Source organism: Clavelina lepadiformis, chromosome 4, assembly GCF_947623445.1.
Source record: "Clavelina lepadiformis chromosome 4, kaClaLepa1.1, whole genome shotgun sequence".
NCBI lineage: Eukaryota > Metazoa > Chordata > Ascidiacea > Aplousobranchia > Clavelinidae > Clavelina > Clavelina lepadiformis.
In genome coordinates, this window is record NC_135243.1 from 23,987,578 (window position 1) to 24,005,001 (window position 17,424).

The following is a 17,424-nucleotide window of genomic DNA, read 5'->3' on the forward strand; positions in this document are numbered from 1 at the left end:
ACCCGTAGGGTCACCCTACACCCTACAAGGGGCCAAAAAACTCTACGAGTGGCAACCTTGACTGCAATACACATACTAAATTGGATAGTGACTAGATAGCAACTAGATAGTGAATTAGAATTTTGACTTTTTGCCGGCCAATTTGTCACCGGTTAATTTGATCGCCGGTCAATTTATCGACGGTCAATTTCATCGCTGGCCAATTTACGTCACGGTTAATTTGATCGCCGGCCAATTTGTTGCCGGTTAGTTGTCCACTACCAGTTGTCGCCGGTGAGTTTGTTCACGGCCATATGTCGTGATCCCGTGAACTACTATAGTCGGCGACACAATCAAATCAAACAGCGACGCACAGTTATAAACGAACAAACTTATCTTTTTGCATTAAAATTACGCACTATACAATGCCAAAAACTTTCAGCACTCGCATTACAAATTAAGAAAGTCTCAAAGTTATGACTTCGGTACAAAAGCGAGCACTTTGCACAAAATAAACAAAGCTACTTTTCTTCTATTAGAGACTGTTTGTTTCGTGCTATTACATTTACTCATCTCACTAATGTATAACTAAGCTATAATTTGTATCTATTAGTCTTAAGATATAATTAAATTTGTAAAATTATCCAACTCCTGTGATAACCTGCCTGTTATCTGACTCCTAGATTGCTATACGGTGTCAGGTTTAAAAAAACTCCTAAACTATCAGTTAAACAAATTAACTCAGATTTTCGTTTACAAGAATAACTTTTATTATATACAGAGCTCAATTGCCCAGACCGCAGAGCACAATTAAGTTAAATAAGCCAAGTGACTTGAAGAGCCTTGAAGAGACTGATTGGCCAATTAAGTCTGAACACGGGATAAGACAGAGAGCTAAATGTTTACAGCAAGGATCGGTGATAGGAGGCGAAGATAACAAGAGTATAAATGCTCACATGTAGCGTGATGCTGACTTAAGGCACCGTCTCATAAGTAAAGATCAGTCCTGCTTGAACGCCAACACAGACTGACCTACCCACCGAGCATAACACAAGTCACAACCAATCAAAATATTTACAATCACATTAAAAGCAAAACTGCGCCTCTCACTTCGGAGAGGAGATGCGTAAATGACTAAGTTCACGTGACACATAATATAAAACTCGAGCCGTAAGTTAAAAAGCAAACTAAAACCATCTAAGATAAAAACCACAATCACAACTGGATGATGCATTAACTAGTGGACAATAATTAACATATACTTCATTATACATTCATTCATTCCTAACATGCGGTTACATAGGCTGCTGAAACACAAACAATAAAGCACAACAAATATTTTGCGACAGTGCAAGGTTAATGAATAAAACTACACAACAGGGCACAATAACGAGAGTCGGCTGCATAGCCATAAGATACCATGATATTAATCTCATGACAAATTGGAACAAACAAACAGTTGCTGTCACCTCTATACCTTCTTAAGATTCAAAAAGATTCGAAAACCAACAAACCGTAGACTGGACTTGCAATCAGTAAGTCTTAAAAATGAAAACATCATCTACATTGACGTCCCGTGTGCGCTAAAGCGAAAATGTTCCTACTTTATTTATGGTGACGTCATGGATACGACATCATCCAAAACACCAGGCTGCTCTTTTGAAATTACTTTAAAATGTTGAATGAGGGCTTGAAGTCGCAAATCGTTCTTCGCAATATCAACGGAAAGGTGCATTAATATTATTCCATCAGAAAAATCAAAATAAAGATATAAAAATTGTTGTAATGTTAAGTCTTGGATTAACATTTCAAGATTTACATTTCTGTTCAAATTCGGTTGTTTTCAAACAAATAGGACATTGTTCAGAATAGCCGCTGTCAGAGTGTTCGCCGCGGTCAGGGTTGTAGTCGAAATACAGTTTGTTTAACAGGAATGGCCGGTAGTCAGCTAGTTGCTGAACGTTGCTGTTTCTTTCCTTGGTCAATCTCGCATTTACCTAAAATAACAAAATTAAGAAATGTTAACAATTGAAACTGTGACATCACATTGAACTTGAACTTGTGAAACTTGAAATTATGCATTAATAGTAAAATTTAGTACCACTATTAATATGATATGCTCATATTCTGTACGAAAGTTCCGGTTCCAGTTTCTGTTAACTTGGCCGTTGCTTCCTAGGTTTAGGTACAATGACACCAGTAAAAGTTTTTTAAGTAATCTAGTCTTTCTACAGCTTGTTATGAAGCGAAACTGCAAAGGTTTGAATAAAATCTGCTTATTCTGCACATAAAATGCAAATGTATGTTATATGTGTGTTGTGCAATGTTTGTTTGTCGCAATGCAATGCTTGTCATTTCAAACTAAGACAAACTTGAAAACAAAATATGTCATTATGCTTTAAACAGAAAAGTTTATAAATTTTATTGGGGGTAGCCCAATTGGGGGTAGGGTTTCTTGACTTTTTGCAAGTTTTTACATTTCTTAAAACGTTTTTCCATAAAAGCAAACCGTATTTTACATTCAAACTAAAAATACAACAAGCAACAAAGACAATACCTAAAAACAACAGTCCACAGTAAAAAAGTTCTATGGTTGGTTAAAGCTAGGTCTTCAAAACTAACGAACAAATTAAAATTTAAGCGAGCAGACGCTTAACTTTATTTCCTTGATACGGGGACGAAGAACTAACCACAGAGCTACAAATGACTCGGACATTCTTCTAGTCCGATCCACAAAAAATTATACAATCAATAAAATATGTAAAGCTTTAGACTTAAAGAAACAGAAATAAAAATGTTTTATTTAATTCATGAGCCAAAACCTTATTGGACTGAGGACCGCACTCAAAAAAGAGACCTAAATTTTGAAGAAATGATGACAAACTGTTTTAAAACATATATTCCATCATTTCAATTACAATCACTGTAATGCCACAAACAACAAAAATGAAATGAAAACAACATTGCAGCTCACTTGAGTACATTCCTTTGCTTTTCTACATGCAAACCCCGGCCCCCACTACATAGAGAGACAATGACACAAGGACCCCACTAATGGTTTAGTTAAGTTACTTTTTTCGGTCAGAGCAGAAAGTTATACTTAAGTAATTTCCAGCAGTGAACATGGCTAATGTAACGTTAATCCGAGTGCAATCAGGCTAAATCGATGGATTACCTTTGGGCTTTATATTCCAAGATTAATGTTAATTCAACTTTTGCATACCAATTAGGACATAATCTCTAATTTAATCCGAGACTACAAAAGATTAACCTGATCAATTTTGCTTTCAGTAAAGCACATCTTGAAATGTTTCGACCCGTTTATAATTTGTATCAAGATTATTTCACTAAATGCAGCAGCATGTCTCAGTTATGCTTTGTCAAATATAGTAGAACAAAACAAAAGTGATGTTAAACTCCATGACGTTGTTTGTTTGTCTTTAAAACTTGGACAGTTTGGTATGAAAAATGGAAGAATAGAATCGGTAACCGAATTTAACCAACACCAAAACGAGGTATATTTTTTATAAAACTTGTGGTCTCCCGATCATGATGCTGTGAATGTGTAACCTGTCCATGGCAGTAAAAATACTCTTTGAGTCTCTGTTTTAGTGTAAACTATTTTAACTGTGTTCTATAATTCATCTTACCTTGATTAGCATATCCAATAGATGTTCACGATCTGCATGCTTTTGGAACACATCAAGAATTAGTGCTGCAAAACTGATTTCTCTGGTCGTTTCATACGATACCTGACCTATGATTTTTATATAATGTGTTTTTCAACCAGTGAAATACAACAAAAGCTATATTCTCAGTCTACAAAATACACGTTACCTTTACATTATTGCACATGGCATGAAAAATTAAAAAATAGCATATATGGAAAAATTGATGCAGATAAGCTCAGTTATGTCCAAACTAAAATTACAAAGTGGTAATTGCATTTTTAGTCGAAATATAGGTATCAAGTCGTATAAAGAAGCTAAATCATTGTTACCTGGTTTTGTTGCATAAGCTACTAAAAGATCAATGCCAGCAGACATCTGGGAATATTCTTCATCAACTTTCGATGGTGAGGTAATTTTTGCTACACAGTTAACACAAAATTGAATCTCTCAAACATTTAAAAAAATGTGCTTTTTCCTAAAATGCTGAATGATTTAGCTAATTATTAAAATTCAGAAAAGCTTTACCAAAACTTACAAAAAATAAACCGCATTCTTGCGTGTAGAACTCCTTTCGGCTTGTTTCCTGTAATTAGGTACAACTTTGTGAAAAGGTACAACTGAAAAGTACAACTAAAAGGTAATTAGGTACAACTTTGTACAGCTTTTTCAACAGCTATTTATGAACTATTTTCAATATAAAGTTACAAATATCTTATCTTGAATCTTAAAACTTACGGCAGCAATCTAAAAAGAGCAACTTTGGTTTATTCTCCAATGTTTTGTTGTAACCCCTAGTGAAGAGTTTTATTACTTCTGAGACATGAATTGTTCCATTATCTGTTCCTACAATCACTTCGTCTTTCTTGGGTGCTACAATAACAAATAACACAACAATGTACTGCAAGCTGTGAAAAATGTAGTTGTAATTAAGTGTTTCATAAAGCTGCATTAACAACACCATAACAATGACATTAATTATATGAATAATAATGAACAAGTTTCATTAAATCTTTAAAATAATTAATTGATGTACCATTTGGTCAAACTAAAGTGTGTTCTTGAGATTATTTACAAATTTTAAAAATATTAACAAAACAGATTAAACATGTTTGATAGAGTTCATCTAAGCAAAAGATTTAAACCACTGAAAACATCTAAAACATAAAATGATTGGAAAAATTAGGCCAAAATTGCAAAGTGTAAAAACTACTGTGTTTTGCCAAACTATTAAGATAAATTAAGCATTAACTAACTATTGCGCTAATTCATAAATTAAGTTACATCTCACTCACACTGTTCTTATCAATCAAACTTAATCACAAAATGCAGTAAAACCTTTTCCCCATTGTCACGAGACCCAAACGTTTTAACAAGTAACAGTATGAGAAACATTCTAAATCCGTGGTTCCCAACGCATGGGTCGCGACCCAAAGTTGGGTCGCCAGGTTAATTTTTTTGGGTCGCTTGTTTTTTAGGCATATTGTATCTTGAGCGAAAAATTACAATAAAAAAATTGAAAACTTGAAGAGATCACAAAACTTGAAAATATAAACTCCAAGACATGAAGAATTTTATGTCGTGAAATGAGGAAGCTGTTCTGCGTGACGCTTGAGTAATTTCGCATCAGTTGCATTTTGTCGTACAAAGAGCTCCCGCAGTGAAAAAGTTTTGAGCGCGTCGTGTGAACACTGAAGACCGCAAACTTATTTCATGCAATCCGCAAATGATCCAAACTGTGTGAACAAGTCTGTTGAATTTTTTAAGAGCAAGTTGAAATCGATTCAAGATAAAAAAAAGTACTGTTAAAAATACCGTTGCTGTTTACTCTTCGTATGTTGCGGCCTATCAAATTGCTAAGCAGAAAAACTACAGACGGTGAGAATTTGTTAATGCCAGTTATGAAAGAAGTAGTAAAAATAATGATTGGTGAGAAAGAAAGTGAAAAGTTAAATGCAATTTCTTCATCCAACAACACAGTGAAAAGACGCATAGTAGACATGACTGATGATGTTGTCGAGCAGATTTTTATCCAAGTGAAGGAGTCTCCCTTTTATTCCATTCAATTGGATGAATCTGCCGACATTGAATGTTTGCCCCAACTTTCCGTCTTTATCAGCTTTATCAACAATGAAGCTGTATGAATGAAGATATGCTATTTTGCAAACCGCTAAAACTGCACACCAAAGGTGAAGATATTTTTCAATTGTTGGATTATTTCTTTACGGAGTATTCAATTCCTTGGGATAAATGTGCTGGCATTTGCACCGATGGCGCAGCAGCTTGTACTGGCATCAAGTCTGGTGTGGTAAAACGAATCAAAGACGAAGCCCCAAATACTTTGTGGACTCATTGCTTTCTCGCCAGAAAGGCCGTTGCTGCAAAAAAAATGTCTCAAGAGCAGCACGAAGTGTTGAATAATGTTGTGAAGTGTGTAAACTTCATCAAAGCAAGGCCACTAAATCAGCGTTTGTTTTCGTTTTTGTGCACTGACATGGATTCAGATTATCAAGCTCTGCTGCTGCACACGGAAGTGCGATGGTTGTCACGAGGTCTTGTTCTAAAGCGTGTTTGTGGTTTGCGGGAGGAGATTGCTATCTTCCTGAAGCAACAGAACTATGTAGGATTAGCCGAGAAGTTTTTGGAAAAAAGATTTCAACGCAAAATTTGCTTACCTTGCCTATATATTTGACTGTATGAATTCTCTAAATTTATCTATGCAAGGCAATTGTTTTACGGTGATTGATCACGCCGCCAAAGTTTCTGCTTTCCACAAAAAACTCATACTCTGGAAAATTTATGTCACTAGAGATGAGTAAGATATGTTTCCTGAGCTAACGCAATATATTTGTGGCAAGGAAGTTGATATCAAGCAAACTATAATTTGACACTTGGAACAACTTGCCCAAAAGTTTGTGCACTACGATGGTGAATCTCCAACACCTAATAGCCAAAATGATTGGATAATTGACCCATTTGCTGGAAAGGACCTGCCTTAACTTCCCATCCATGTAGCAGAACAGTTTATGGACATGACGACAGAAGCAGCAAATCGTATTTCTTTTGCGTCCTTCAAAGACAAATACCCCAAATATTCTGCAAATATCCACTTTTGGGCTTCCATGCACAAAGTGTATCCCATAATTTCAAAATTTGTGATTCAAAAACTGATTCCATTTGCAACAACTTGGCTTTGTGAGACTGGATTTAGCGCCATGTGTGCATTGAAAACTAAACAGCGAAACCGGCTGGAAGTTGAAGCTGATTTGCGGCTATGCTTAAGTAAAATAAGCCTCGATTTCAAAAACTCACTGACAGCAAGCGAGCACAGTTATCTCATTAGTGTGATATATGAAGTGATTTGATAAACATATTATTTTCAGAAAAAGTTGCTGCTTTTGAAGTGCTGTGTGTTTCCAACGCAATCTTGGGTAACTTTTAAAATCTTACGACAATTTACTTGGGTCGCAAGATTTTATAAATCGGAATTTTTTTAAAAAATGGGTCGCTTTAAAAACGTGTTGGGAACCACTGTTCTAAATAAATGATGCCAGGCTGAATACACAAAGTTGATTTCAAAACAAATTTTACAAATGGCTCATACTAATACAAATAAAAAAATAAACATATTTTAAAAATACAGACTTCATTCCTTCAAAACAACTTTTTGGTTAAGAAATCTTTTACAAACTTATCATAAGTAAAAAATTAAACTCAAAATGAAGACTCAAGTCTACAAATAAGTAGCAAATAATCACACGGTCTAAGATTAATTCTATACTCAAACACCAGCAATTAAAATGTTTGCATTAACTCAGGCTTTAGTATTTTTGCTTCGAATTATTCAATCTTGCCAGAATTTTGTTCTTAAATACTTACTTTGTGCCCCATGACTAAGAATAAACACAGCACAAAAATCGTGATGAAGAATATCTTGTGAAAACTCTTTTAAATAATCCCACATTTCCTGGAAAACATGGCGTAACAAGAATGTCGAAGTCAGCCATCAACAACAAAACATAAGTACTAACAGTACAAACGAAGTTGTGAAAAATCGATAAACATCATAACATTTTCAGTAACTTGCCTGTTTTTTTTTGTTTTTCAAAACAAGGACGTTACAGAACAGGTAATTTTTAAACAATATTTCTATAGATGCTTGATCTTCTTCGTGGCATGGTAAAGGTGTCAGTCCAGTTCTTTCAGGAAACTCGTAATTGCTTATTACAAGTACTGTATTCCGATGCTTTGATATCATTTCATATCCCTTTAGAAAAGTGAAATGTAAATGTAAACAAAGCCTGACACGCTCTGTACAGTCATTCCCATGAATAAAATTATTGCAAATATACTGAGACGTAACTGTCACAGTGAGTATATTAATTACATCACGATGCCCGTGTTTGGTTGCAAATCTTAGTTATTACATAAGATTTACCCTCGTGCAAGTCATACTCAAAACTGGACTTACAACATATTTTTGCTATAAACGCTATGTCTGAGAGGTGTTGGAAAATCAGAGCATCTCGGGACAGCTATTTCTATTAAACAGTTAATTCACGATGTAGTACTTGTATTGACCAGTTTTACATGTCGAGATTTTTTTTATCTCAGACCGTGGAACTTATAAAACAACTGGAAAATTAATATGTTTTTATCTGACGTATACAAATCATTCTTAGGACAATGGCTTATTGGCAATAATCACGCCTTGAAATGAGGTTCGTACGTAACGATGATTAGCCATACACGTCATCAACCTTCACCGTTCATCTCGCTCGGCTAAAGGATAGAAGTCGCCATGTGTCAAGGTCTGATGTTACTGTTACACGTCTAGTAGTGCAGGACACATGCTTAAATGTCATAATACTTTCCTACTTCTTTGACAATATCATGCTTGCCGCCCATTCTGTCATCACCACCATCATCATGCTTGCCGCCTTCGTGATTGTCGCCATCATGCTTGCCGCGTTCGTGCTTGCCGCCTTCGTGCTTGCCGCCTTCGTGATTGCCGCCATCGTGATTGCCGCCATCGTGATTGCCGCCATCGTGATTGCCGCCATCGTGATTGCCGCCATCGTGATTGCCGCCTTCGTCATTGCCGCCATCTTGATTGCCGCCATCGTGATTGCCGCCATCGTGATTGCCGCCATCGTGATTGCCATCTATGATAATGTACAAGACAATACGTTTAACATAATTAATGTATCAAAGCTAATGTACCAGATATCTGTACTGACTAAGTACACGACAGTCAGTAGTAGTGGAAACTGGAAAGTGTTCATAGCAAATGTGCACAAGCTTCTATTTCATGTATATAATTATAGTGCAGTATTTTTACAACAATCATGGTGGACCAGTAATTTTTTCTTCCTACACTATTAAGTATGATAAAGTAGCAGTTCCCATATTGGGTGTAGCGAGACTTTGACAGGGACGCTGTGAAAATTTAACCAAAATCGTTCTATTTCTCTTTACCTACATATTCAAGAATGTAAATCCAATTAAGAAGCAGGCAGAAGTAAAACTGAACTAAAAAATCTCCATCAGAAACTGTTCTATTGTTCACTGAAAGTGATTGAATAAAACTATTGTTTGGTCTTTTGAAATACTTTCAAATTTAGGGTCTACTAGGTGCTGCAAGTGTTGTCAAAGATAACTTTTCAAAGGGCGTTGATAGAATGAAAAGTTTGGAAAGCATTGCCATAAAGTATTTGCAGCAGCAAACGGAACCGCTTACAGATGTGTTACAAAAATTTCAAAAGTTAAAAAGTTACACAGTCAATTAAATATTTCTTTGTGATTTGGCTGACGAAAATGCAAGTTGAAATGTTACAATCTACGTTGAAGCTCTAGAGTCTAGACAATAACTTATATGTTGTAATGATAATATGGTACTGAGTAATTTAAAATTCTCATCATTCAAAAAATCATTGCATAAGTAATGTCTGGCAATCATTCCTGAGTTTGAACCCCAGTTAACCACTATTGACATGATTTTTACTGTTTGCCAAGCACAAAAGAAATGCAGAATAAAGACTTAGACCTGGACGCATCCTTCTTCGACAAAGGCGTTCATCGCAGTCAACAGGCAGGTTCTGTTCAACCATTCTCCTGATATTTGGCTGTCTATCAAGATTCACAACCTAGATCCGCTTGTTCGTTGACAACATGAACAACTTTGTTCTCTTTAGGGGTGAAATTTTAGATACCTTTATAATCAAAAATGGTGACAGACAATGGTGTATCTTGGTCCCTATTTTATTCGATCCGTTCTTCACTTCTTCACCAGCGTCCTTAGATATGCTCTTCATGACATCAATGAAGAAGTTCAGAGGTTCAGTTCAGTTCAAAAAATCATCAAATACTTATACTTCTTCAAATTTGATGGGCCCAACTATGATGGTATTATAGTGAGGTTGTCAGAACGCCTCAGAAAAGTGACATGCTTGCCACAGCAACTGGTTTAAGACTAACGAGTTGATTAAAAGCCAGGGTACAATCACATAACCAACATGGCTTGAAAAAACAGATATTTCAAGTTTTGTAGGTTAACATCTAAACCAGGGATGTCCAACCTGCGGCCCGCGGGCCACAGTGCGGCCCGCCTGAGATTTTTGTGCGGCCCGCTAGTCATTTTCACTCCAAAAGTATGTACTTTATGTACCTATTTTTCTTGAAATTTAATAGGTTTTGCGGCCCATTCAATTATTTCAAGTGACAATGCGGCCCACTATAATAAAAGGTTGGACATCCCTGATCTAAACCTTTAAATGTGTGATAAGTCAGAGCATGACTTTGTTCAAAAATGACTGTTTTGGTGAAAATTGTCAGCAAGTAAGCCAGGTTATGTAGAAGAGTATTTTATGCCAAAATCATTGGTGCAGAAACAAGTGTCCAAGCATATGACTAGTATCGGACGTTAGCTAGGTATTTCAAAAAAGTTATTTGTGACCAATATCACAAACAATAGGATCTGTCCCAGTCATCACACAAAATTTCTAAGCAATCTATCTAAGTTTGACAAATCACAGACAAAAGTGAAGACGCAGTAGAAAAACGACAAACAAATGACAGTGCAAAATTGTAATATTTAGTTAAATTTCTTTCCTCAGCTCACTTTATGTCACACTGTATAACTTAATACGACGAAATACCTTGTTCAGAAAACTGTAAAGATGAAAAAGTGAAAATATCAGAATGAAGAATTTCACTTGTTGTCCTGTCAATCACAGAATAAGTGAAAGTATCGTCAAAGTCATCTTCTTCTTGTAAGCTGTACGAGTATCGCAACGCAATGTTTCGATGAAAAAAGACGTGCTTGGTTTCAAGTAATTTTGATGCAACAATGGCACCCCCTTTGTTCATCATCTGCAGAACAAGATCTTGATTTCGGCTGAAACAGAAATTAGAAAAAATAGTAATCCAGAAACCATTGCTACAGCAGAATAATATCTTATCATGTGTTGTATATTGTTCGATATACCACATTGAAGCAATGAACTGTTGCTGTTCGTTTGTTTGTTCATCTTGGAATCCATCCAGAATCTCCCAAATCACTTCTCTGCAGTTTGAGCTTTTGAAATATTTGAAAAGTATCTGCTTGGCTTTAATGCTGCTTCTTTCCGTTTTAAACTGAAGCCTTTGATAAAAATCTGAACATCAGTATGATGATAAACACATGTCTTCATAGGCGCCGAAGTTTACAAAATGTAGGGCGGAAAAGTTAATAGGTTCATATGTTAGGGAATTCCCCGTGTCAAGGATTGTTGTAAAAACACAAAATAACATAAAATATACTTCTAATCAACGTTATCTGCGACAACAGCCATGCTACAAGTTTTTGCTTTTTATAAAAATTCTAGACTTGTTGGTTATGCTAACCTAACACTTATAGCTCAATTGTATTTATCGTCCGTGATTTTCTGCACCTCTTCTGGTTTTGCTCTCCCTATTCTCTTTAAACTCTTCGCATGTGTCGTCCCAAGGTTATTTTTGGTCATTATGTTTGTCCGTACAGACGTAACACCAGAGATGGGAAAGCACTTCCAACAAAAGCATATCAGTCGAATCCGGTTAATTGCATAGTCAATTTGCCAAGCCTTTTTATGCGATTAAACGAATTATGCGTTTATGCGAAAGTGCAAATTCCACTTATTTTCTTACTTGACGTGCGACGCTGGTCACGTGTAAAGACGTCAACACGCAAAACACTAACGTTTATTCATTGTGTATAGCGATCATTCATTCATTCAAGCACGCAAAAGATGAAAACATGCTTTCTTGCATTTGTGTTTTTAAGGGAACAAATGTGGCCATGTCCGCCCCTTCAAACTGTAGTCGTTGGCGAATTGTATGAAGTACATGCAGAACTTCTTTATTTTTTGGTGTTGTCACAACGATTGCGTCAGCAGAGCTTTCTTTATTGTTGTCGTCTTTTTCAACTTGTTTGTTTCGTAAAACTTCTTCACATATTACGGCATCATCTTAACGCAACGCTTAAATGAAACTAAAACAGTGCGAATGTTAATGTGAGCCTATTGACAGCCACGTGTTAATGCTTAAATTGAGCATTGTTGGTTTGATTGTTTCGTCACAAAGCGCACTACAAGTCACAAAGCTTACGCATTGCGTGTCTGCTCCCAGTGCGTGTTGTTTTCAATTTTATCTTTTAAAAACTTTTGAATAATCGAATAAATTATCTTCATTTTTATTCAATTAAGCGGATTATGCAATAAACCGTTATGCGATAAACCGAAGTATTGTCTTTACAAATGATAAACTACGCCTACGGTTTGGGACTTGCGCCCTGTATGCGATAAAACGAATTATGCGATTATCCAGAATGCAATTAACCGGATTTGACTGTATAACCTTTTGAACATAAAATCGCTATTATTTGTTAGAAAAATCCAGGGCGGAAAAATCCACCCTGTCCACCCAAGTTCGGCGCCCGTGCATGTTTTCCTGAACTAACTACACGGTAGCAATTCACGCGCAATAAACCACATCAAGCAAAAGTAAACATTTTCTTTACCTCAGCACAGATGTAATTTCACATTGAATCGTGTTTTGGTGCTTCCATGTCACAGGGTTCAAGCTGACCTTGCTTCCTTCAGTTTCTACTACAGGCTGCATGTAAAGATTTTTTTTATACTGACATCGCAAATTAAAATGTAAAAAATGCAAAACTCCAGTGGTGGGATTCAAATATTTTAACATCCGGTTCTCTCACTAGCAGCATGCCATAGTGACCCGGGGCCGATATACACATAGGCCTATACATACGCTTGTTAACAACCGGTTTTCGGAGGTCATTAAAATTCCAAGAACCGGGCCAACTGGCTGAATCTCACCACTGGCCTACTCCCGTTTAAGCAAAGTACTTGCCGTGGCCGTGACGCTATCATAGGGCAAGTAGCAAGTAGGCAACGATATTTTCACTGCTTTGCTAAACGCATAGAAAGGTTTGCATTCGAGCGTTGGAGAGATTGCCAAGCTTTCATTGTCCTGTGTTACAACTCTTCGTGTCATATGAAGTAAAAAATTATGATAAAAAGAGAAACAAATCATGTCTGAAACCTTTGCATCAGCTGTGTAGAATAATGTGAAAACAAAGGCTATGTAATCATCGACAGCTCCAGGTGGGATGTTAATTTCAGTTTTATCAATCTGGACATGACCACCGTCTTTTCCAATCGCCTGCAACAAAAAAACCAAAAAAATATGGAAATTATAACTGAGTACAAGACATCTGGCCAATACCCACCACTATTCCTTGGAGTGGCATGTATTCATATGGAGTTCCTGATTGTTTCACTTCTACTATTCCTAACAAAATAACAATGCAACAAATGTCATTGGCAATGCAAAAAAAATTAAATAGAATTTACTTTAAACATCTTGGCAATCTTCTTCGTAGTAACTTTTAATTATCGCATTGGATTTATTATGATAAATGTACTACAAAATCTGATATATCTACAAAATTGCCAAAAATTCCCTAAATCCTAAAACTTTGTACTGTATTTCTGTTCCAACATGATTGTGATTATTATCCAGTAGATACGATGAGAACACTAAATAGTAACATTAATAATATCAGCAAAATTTGCCTTGGACTTTTTATAAGTGCAAAATTATTTACAAAAGAAAACAACATGAGCCTAATTTTTATCGTTAAAAGCAGAGTTTTGTTTGGTGCTTTGATTTGTTCAAGTCACTATGTCTGGTTTAAATTATATTTACCTATACTTTTTTGTCTTGCTTTATGCATGATGCAAAGTATATGGATTATTGCATCATTTTGGTATTAATATACAGTAAGAGTGCATAGGTGTATTTAAGAAGATATGTATATTGCGTGAAGTCCCACTAAATATAGAATACAGTATATGCTAATGATATATCAAAGAAAAGTGCAAAATGCTACAATATAAAGCCACATCTGCTAACTCTGCCACATAACTAAGACAATATAATATAATATAATTTAATAAGACAAACCACTAATTCAAACTTTATACCAAACTGTTGTAATTAATACAACTACATCAGAGATATCCATAATAATATTTTATTACACAAAAAAAACACTAACATGTTTCAGACTTTTCAATAGTCCACATTCAGAGTGAAGCAAAGTGATGTAGGAATTATATTTCATAGTTTACTATATAGACGAGAAAAAAGAAACAAAAATTTTTTTGACGTTATTTGCAACAAAGTTGCAATGTGAAATAAGCGAAGCATTTAAATAAGGTCATTAATACCTTATTCAAGGGCATTACAATGAAAGTGGGATGGGTTTTGAACACGGGTTGCATTACAACAAGCCAGGTGCTACAACTGCATCATCACAGAGACGACAATAGCTTTGCTTAACACAGCTCTTGGCCTACTGCCTACAATTGATTGACAGGTGACGGATTTACAAGCAAAAGCTTATTTGTCTCTGTGGACCCTTAACTTTGTGTTATGGTGTCAATGCAAATGCTACACACCTGCCATTTAAAGCCGTTGCTTCTTTGCTTTCATTAAAACAAAGAAAAAGGTGAGTAAAATTAGACATGCCTTGGGCAGTTTGTCTTGCGATAATTGTCGAATATGAGCGTTTACAACAGAGGGGAACCTTTTAGCAGCAGTGACAAGAGAGGACTACACAAAAGTTAACACAAAAGTTAATAAAGTTGGTAAACAGGTAACTTTTTAATGACGCAAAACGTTTGTCACATTAGAAAAATGTGAGGGGGCTTATATGCCAGGGATAACTTACATTAAAAAATGTGTTAATGGATTGAAAATATGTCATAAAAATAAACCTTAGTAAAGTAGCCAAAAAATTAAATTAATAAAAAGTTTAAACATTACCAACAAAACTACTTATTCAAAAAGAAGGTATGAAAATCATTTGTTGTACTATTTAACGTTATTTTAAAGGGCTTGGGTGAATTGAGAATTTTGAGTAAATTTAATTAAATTTGATTTCTTAAAAATTAGTTCGACATAAGTAATAGCCGAATTCCATATTATTTAAAACTTTGACCATAAGCTTTTTCCGTTTTTGGCCATAACATACACGTTTTAATTTCTTACACAAATCTGTCAAGCTTTTTAGGATACATTATAAATCAAAGCACTTCAATAGAAATTTAACATTGTCAAAATATTCTCACCTTCATCAACAAAAGTCTTGCTTTTCTCTACACTCTCAGTGTTTGTAGAATCTAAAAGATGCTGAAACACAATAGTTCTAGTTAATGTTGATCTTACGATGTTATAAATGCATTTTTTCATTGTGCATTCTACAATCTACATGCAACGCATGTTACTCGTTTCAACTTTAATTTCTTTTGCTGTGACTTCGCATGCTTTGTTCTCAATTGTTCATTAACAATTTGCAGTCGAGTCATTAAAATGAAGATTATTTTTTATATATATTTAATATAAGATATATTAGCTATTCTTTTGTTTTCTTTGTTTTATTGAAACTCATGTTAGTCTGAGATAATAACATTAAAACATTGGCAGTTAACTTTGTGGCAAGAATTTTTTATAAAACTATATCAAAACAAGACACCACAAATAGGAGCGAACAAATAATCATACGCCTAACTTAATGTTGTCGGTCTACTCTTTGCTAATTAATTATGCTGTGATTGTGCCCAAAATGACAAAGTGTCAATCCCCAAATGTGTGCACTTGAGCTTGTTCCATATGTGTCCGGTCACCAGTTGCATGAGTCTGAGGTGATTAGCATATATTTATGTATTTCTGTTTACATTAAAAACAATTATATTATCTGCGGCATTTCATTAAAAATTCAACACTTAATTTAAGTAAAACGTTTTAAAAGTAAATTTTCTTACTTTCATTTTAATTTCTGACTCATCAGTGAAACTCACATCAACTTTGCAGGGACCTGCTGCTGCTGCTGCTACATTTTGTGTTGACATCGGTTTACCTCGGTCAATTTTTTTTCAATTTTCAAGAATGTCATTTTTAATACTTAGGGCTATGGATAGATATAAATCATATAACTGATAATAAATCATATACCAGTTTGAACATTCGTCACCAAACCGCTTTTTTCAGGGGATGCCCCTTGTTTCACAGCTGGAGATTCCCGGGTTGTGAGAGTAGAGGAGTCTGCGTTTACTTCATCTTGGATGGATGTGGCAGAGGTTGAGGAAGATTGCTCTGTTGGTTAAACAAATTAAAGTCAGGGATAGAAATCTGTGTCAACATACATATGTCGGATGTGACTGAACAAATGTAAAGAAATAGATGAAATTGTAGAAAAGATATTGTGTGTTATATGATGTTAAGTGCATCATGCTGATGGAAGTACACAAGCAAACATGATCTTTTTATTCACTATTTGCAATTACCGAGATATTTTTCTTATTTTAACAGTTTTCCCCTTTTTACCTGAAGATGTTTTTTTTACATCACTTGCAGTCTCACCAGCTCCATCAGTTTTTGGTTTTATTTCTGTGACAGTGTGAAGAGCTAGAAAAGATTTAAAAATCAATCGATTATATGAAAAGCATTCACAGTAAATTGTGCGCCTTGTTTTAAGCTCACATCTACTTCAGCCTCTAAACTTGTTGCGTTATTATTTCTGGGGTGTAAGCAGCAATCATGGACTTTAAACTTTTATTTTTATGAAGTTGGTAACTTGAAAAATAACGATAAGCGATGATACACGCGTTTAAGCAATCAGCTGCTATCTTAAACATTTTGTAAAAGCAATTGAATGAAAAAACACAAATAAATATTTTAACGAAATACTGACTTGGCATGATTTGTTTTTGAATTGGGGATTCTCGGATTGTGAGAGTGGAGAGACCTTCATTCACTTTATCCTGGATGGACGTGGCAGAAGTTGATTGCTCTGTAGATGAAACAAGGAAAAGCACAGAATAAAAATCTTTATCATTACACTTATGTTGGACAAAGTTCAATGAATAAGCTTTAAAAGTTAAGAGGAATGGTTTGTTTCAAAACGCTAAACAACTGACCAACATATCATTAATGATGTTAAATTGGCAAAATCAACCTGATATTTGTGGATAATTGGTATTGGTTGTTCAGGGTATAGGTTAGTATATCATATAGGTATGCATATCTAGTGTAGTACGGTATATAGTAGGGTATGTACAGTATAAGGGTGTTTGAACTCAGAGAATTAGATTGCTACGCGGGCTCGCCGTTTTTCTGACCAAACCTGTACCCACAGCCAGATAATACTTGAATTTTATTAGGAGTGAATAAA

General features: G+C 35.3%; 2 protein-coding genes across 2 annotated transcripts in view; both read right to left on the reverse strand.

Moving 5' to 3' along the window:
• Nucleotides 1–788: 788 nt before the first annotated feature.
• Nucleotides 789–15,596, reverse strand: LOC143452304 (uncharacterized). The gene is made up of 15 exons (XM_076953217.1): nucleotides 15,323–15,596; nucleotides 13,417–13,478; nucleotides 13,230–13,349; nucleotides 13,038–13,157; nucleotides 12,685–12,779; nucleotides 11,134–11,289; nucleotides 10,805–11,043; nucleotides 8,526–8,812; nucleotides 7,735–7,914; nucleotides 7,527–7,614; nucleotides 4,386–4,520; nucleotides 4,186–4,233; nucleotides 3,980–4,069; nucleotides 3,630–3,736; nucleotides 789–1,976 (listed from the first exon to the last, which is right to left on the reverse strand). The coding sequence occupies exons 1-15, from the start codon at nucleotides 15,441–15,443 to the stop codon at nucleotides 1,788–1,790; spliced, it is 2,037 nt and encodes a 678-aa protein (XP_076809332.1). The 5' UTR covers nucleotides 15,444–15,596; the 3' UTR covers nucleotides 789–1,787.
• A 149-nt stretch (nucleotides 15,597–15,745) lies between these two features.
• The window catches only part of LOC143452423 (uncharacterized), a 91,604-nt gene continuing 89,925 nt past the window's right edge, over nucleotides 15,746–17,424 (reverse strand). The window contains exons 18-20 of the mRNA XM_076953386.1: nucleotides 16,945–17,043; nucleotides 16,578–16,658; nucleotides 15,746–16,346 (exon numbers count right to left, since the gene is read on the reverse strand). Coding sequence (XP_076809501.1) covers nucleotides 16,198–16,346; nucleotides 16,578–16,658; nucleotides 16,945–17,043 — 329 coding nt within the window. The 3' untranslated portion in view covers nucleotides 15,746–16,197. The remainder of the gene's footprint in view (nucleotides 16,347–16,577; nucleotides 16,659–16,944; nucleotides 17,044–17,424) is intronic.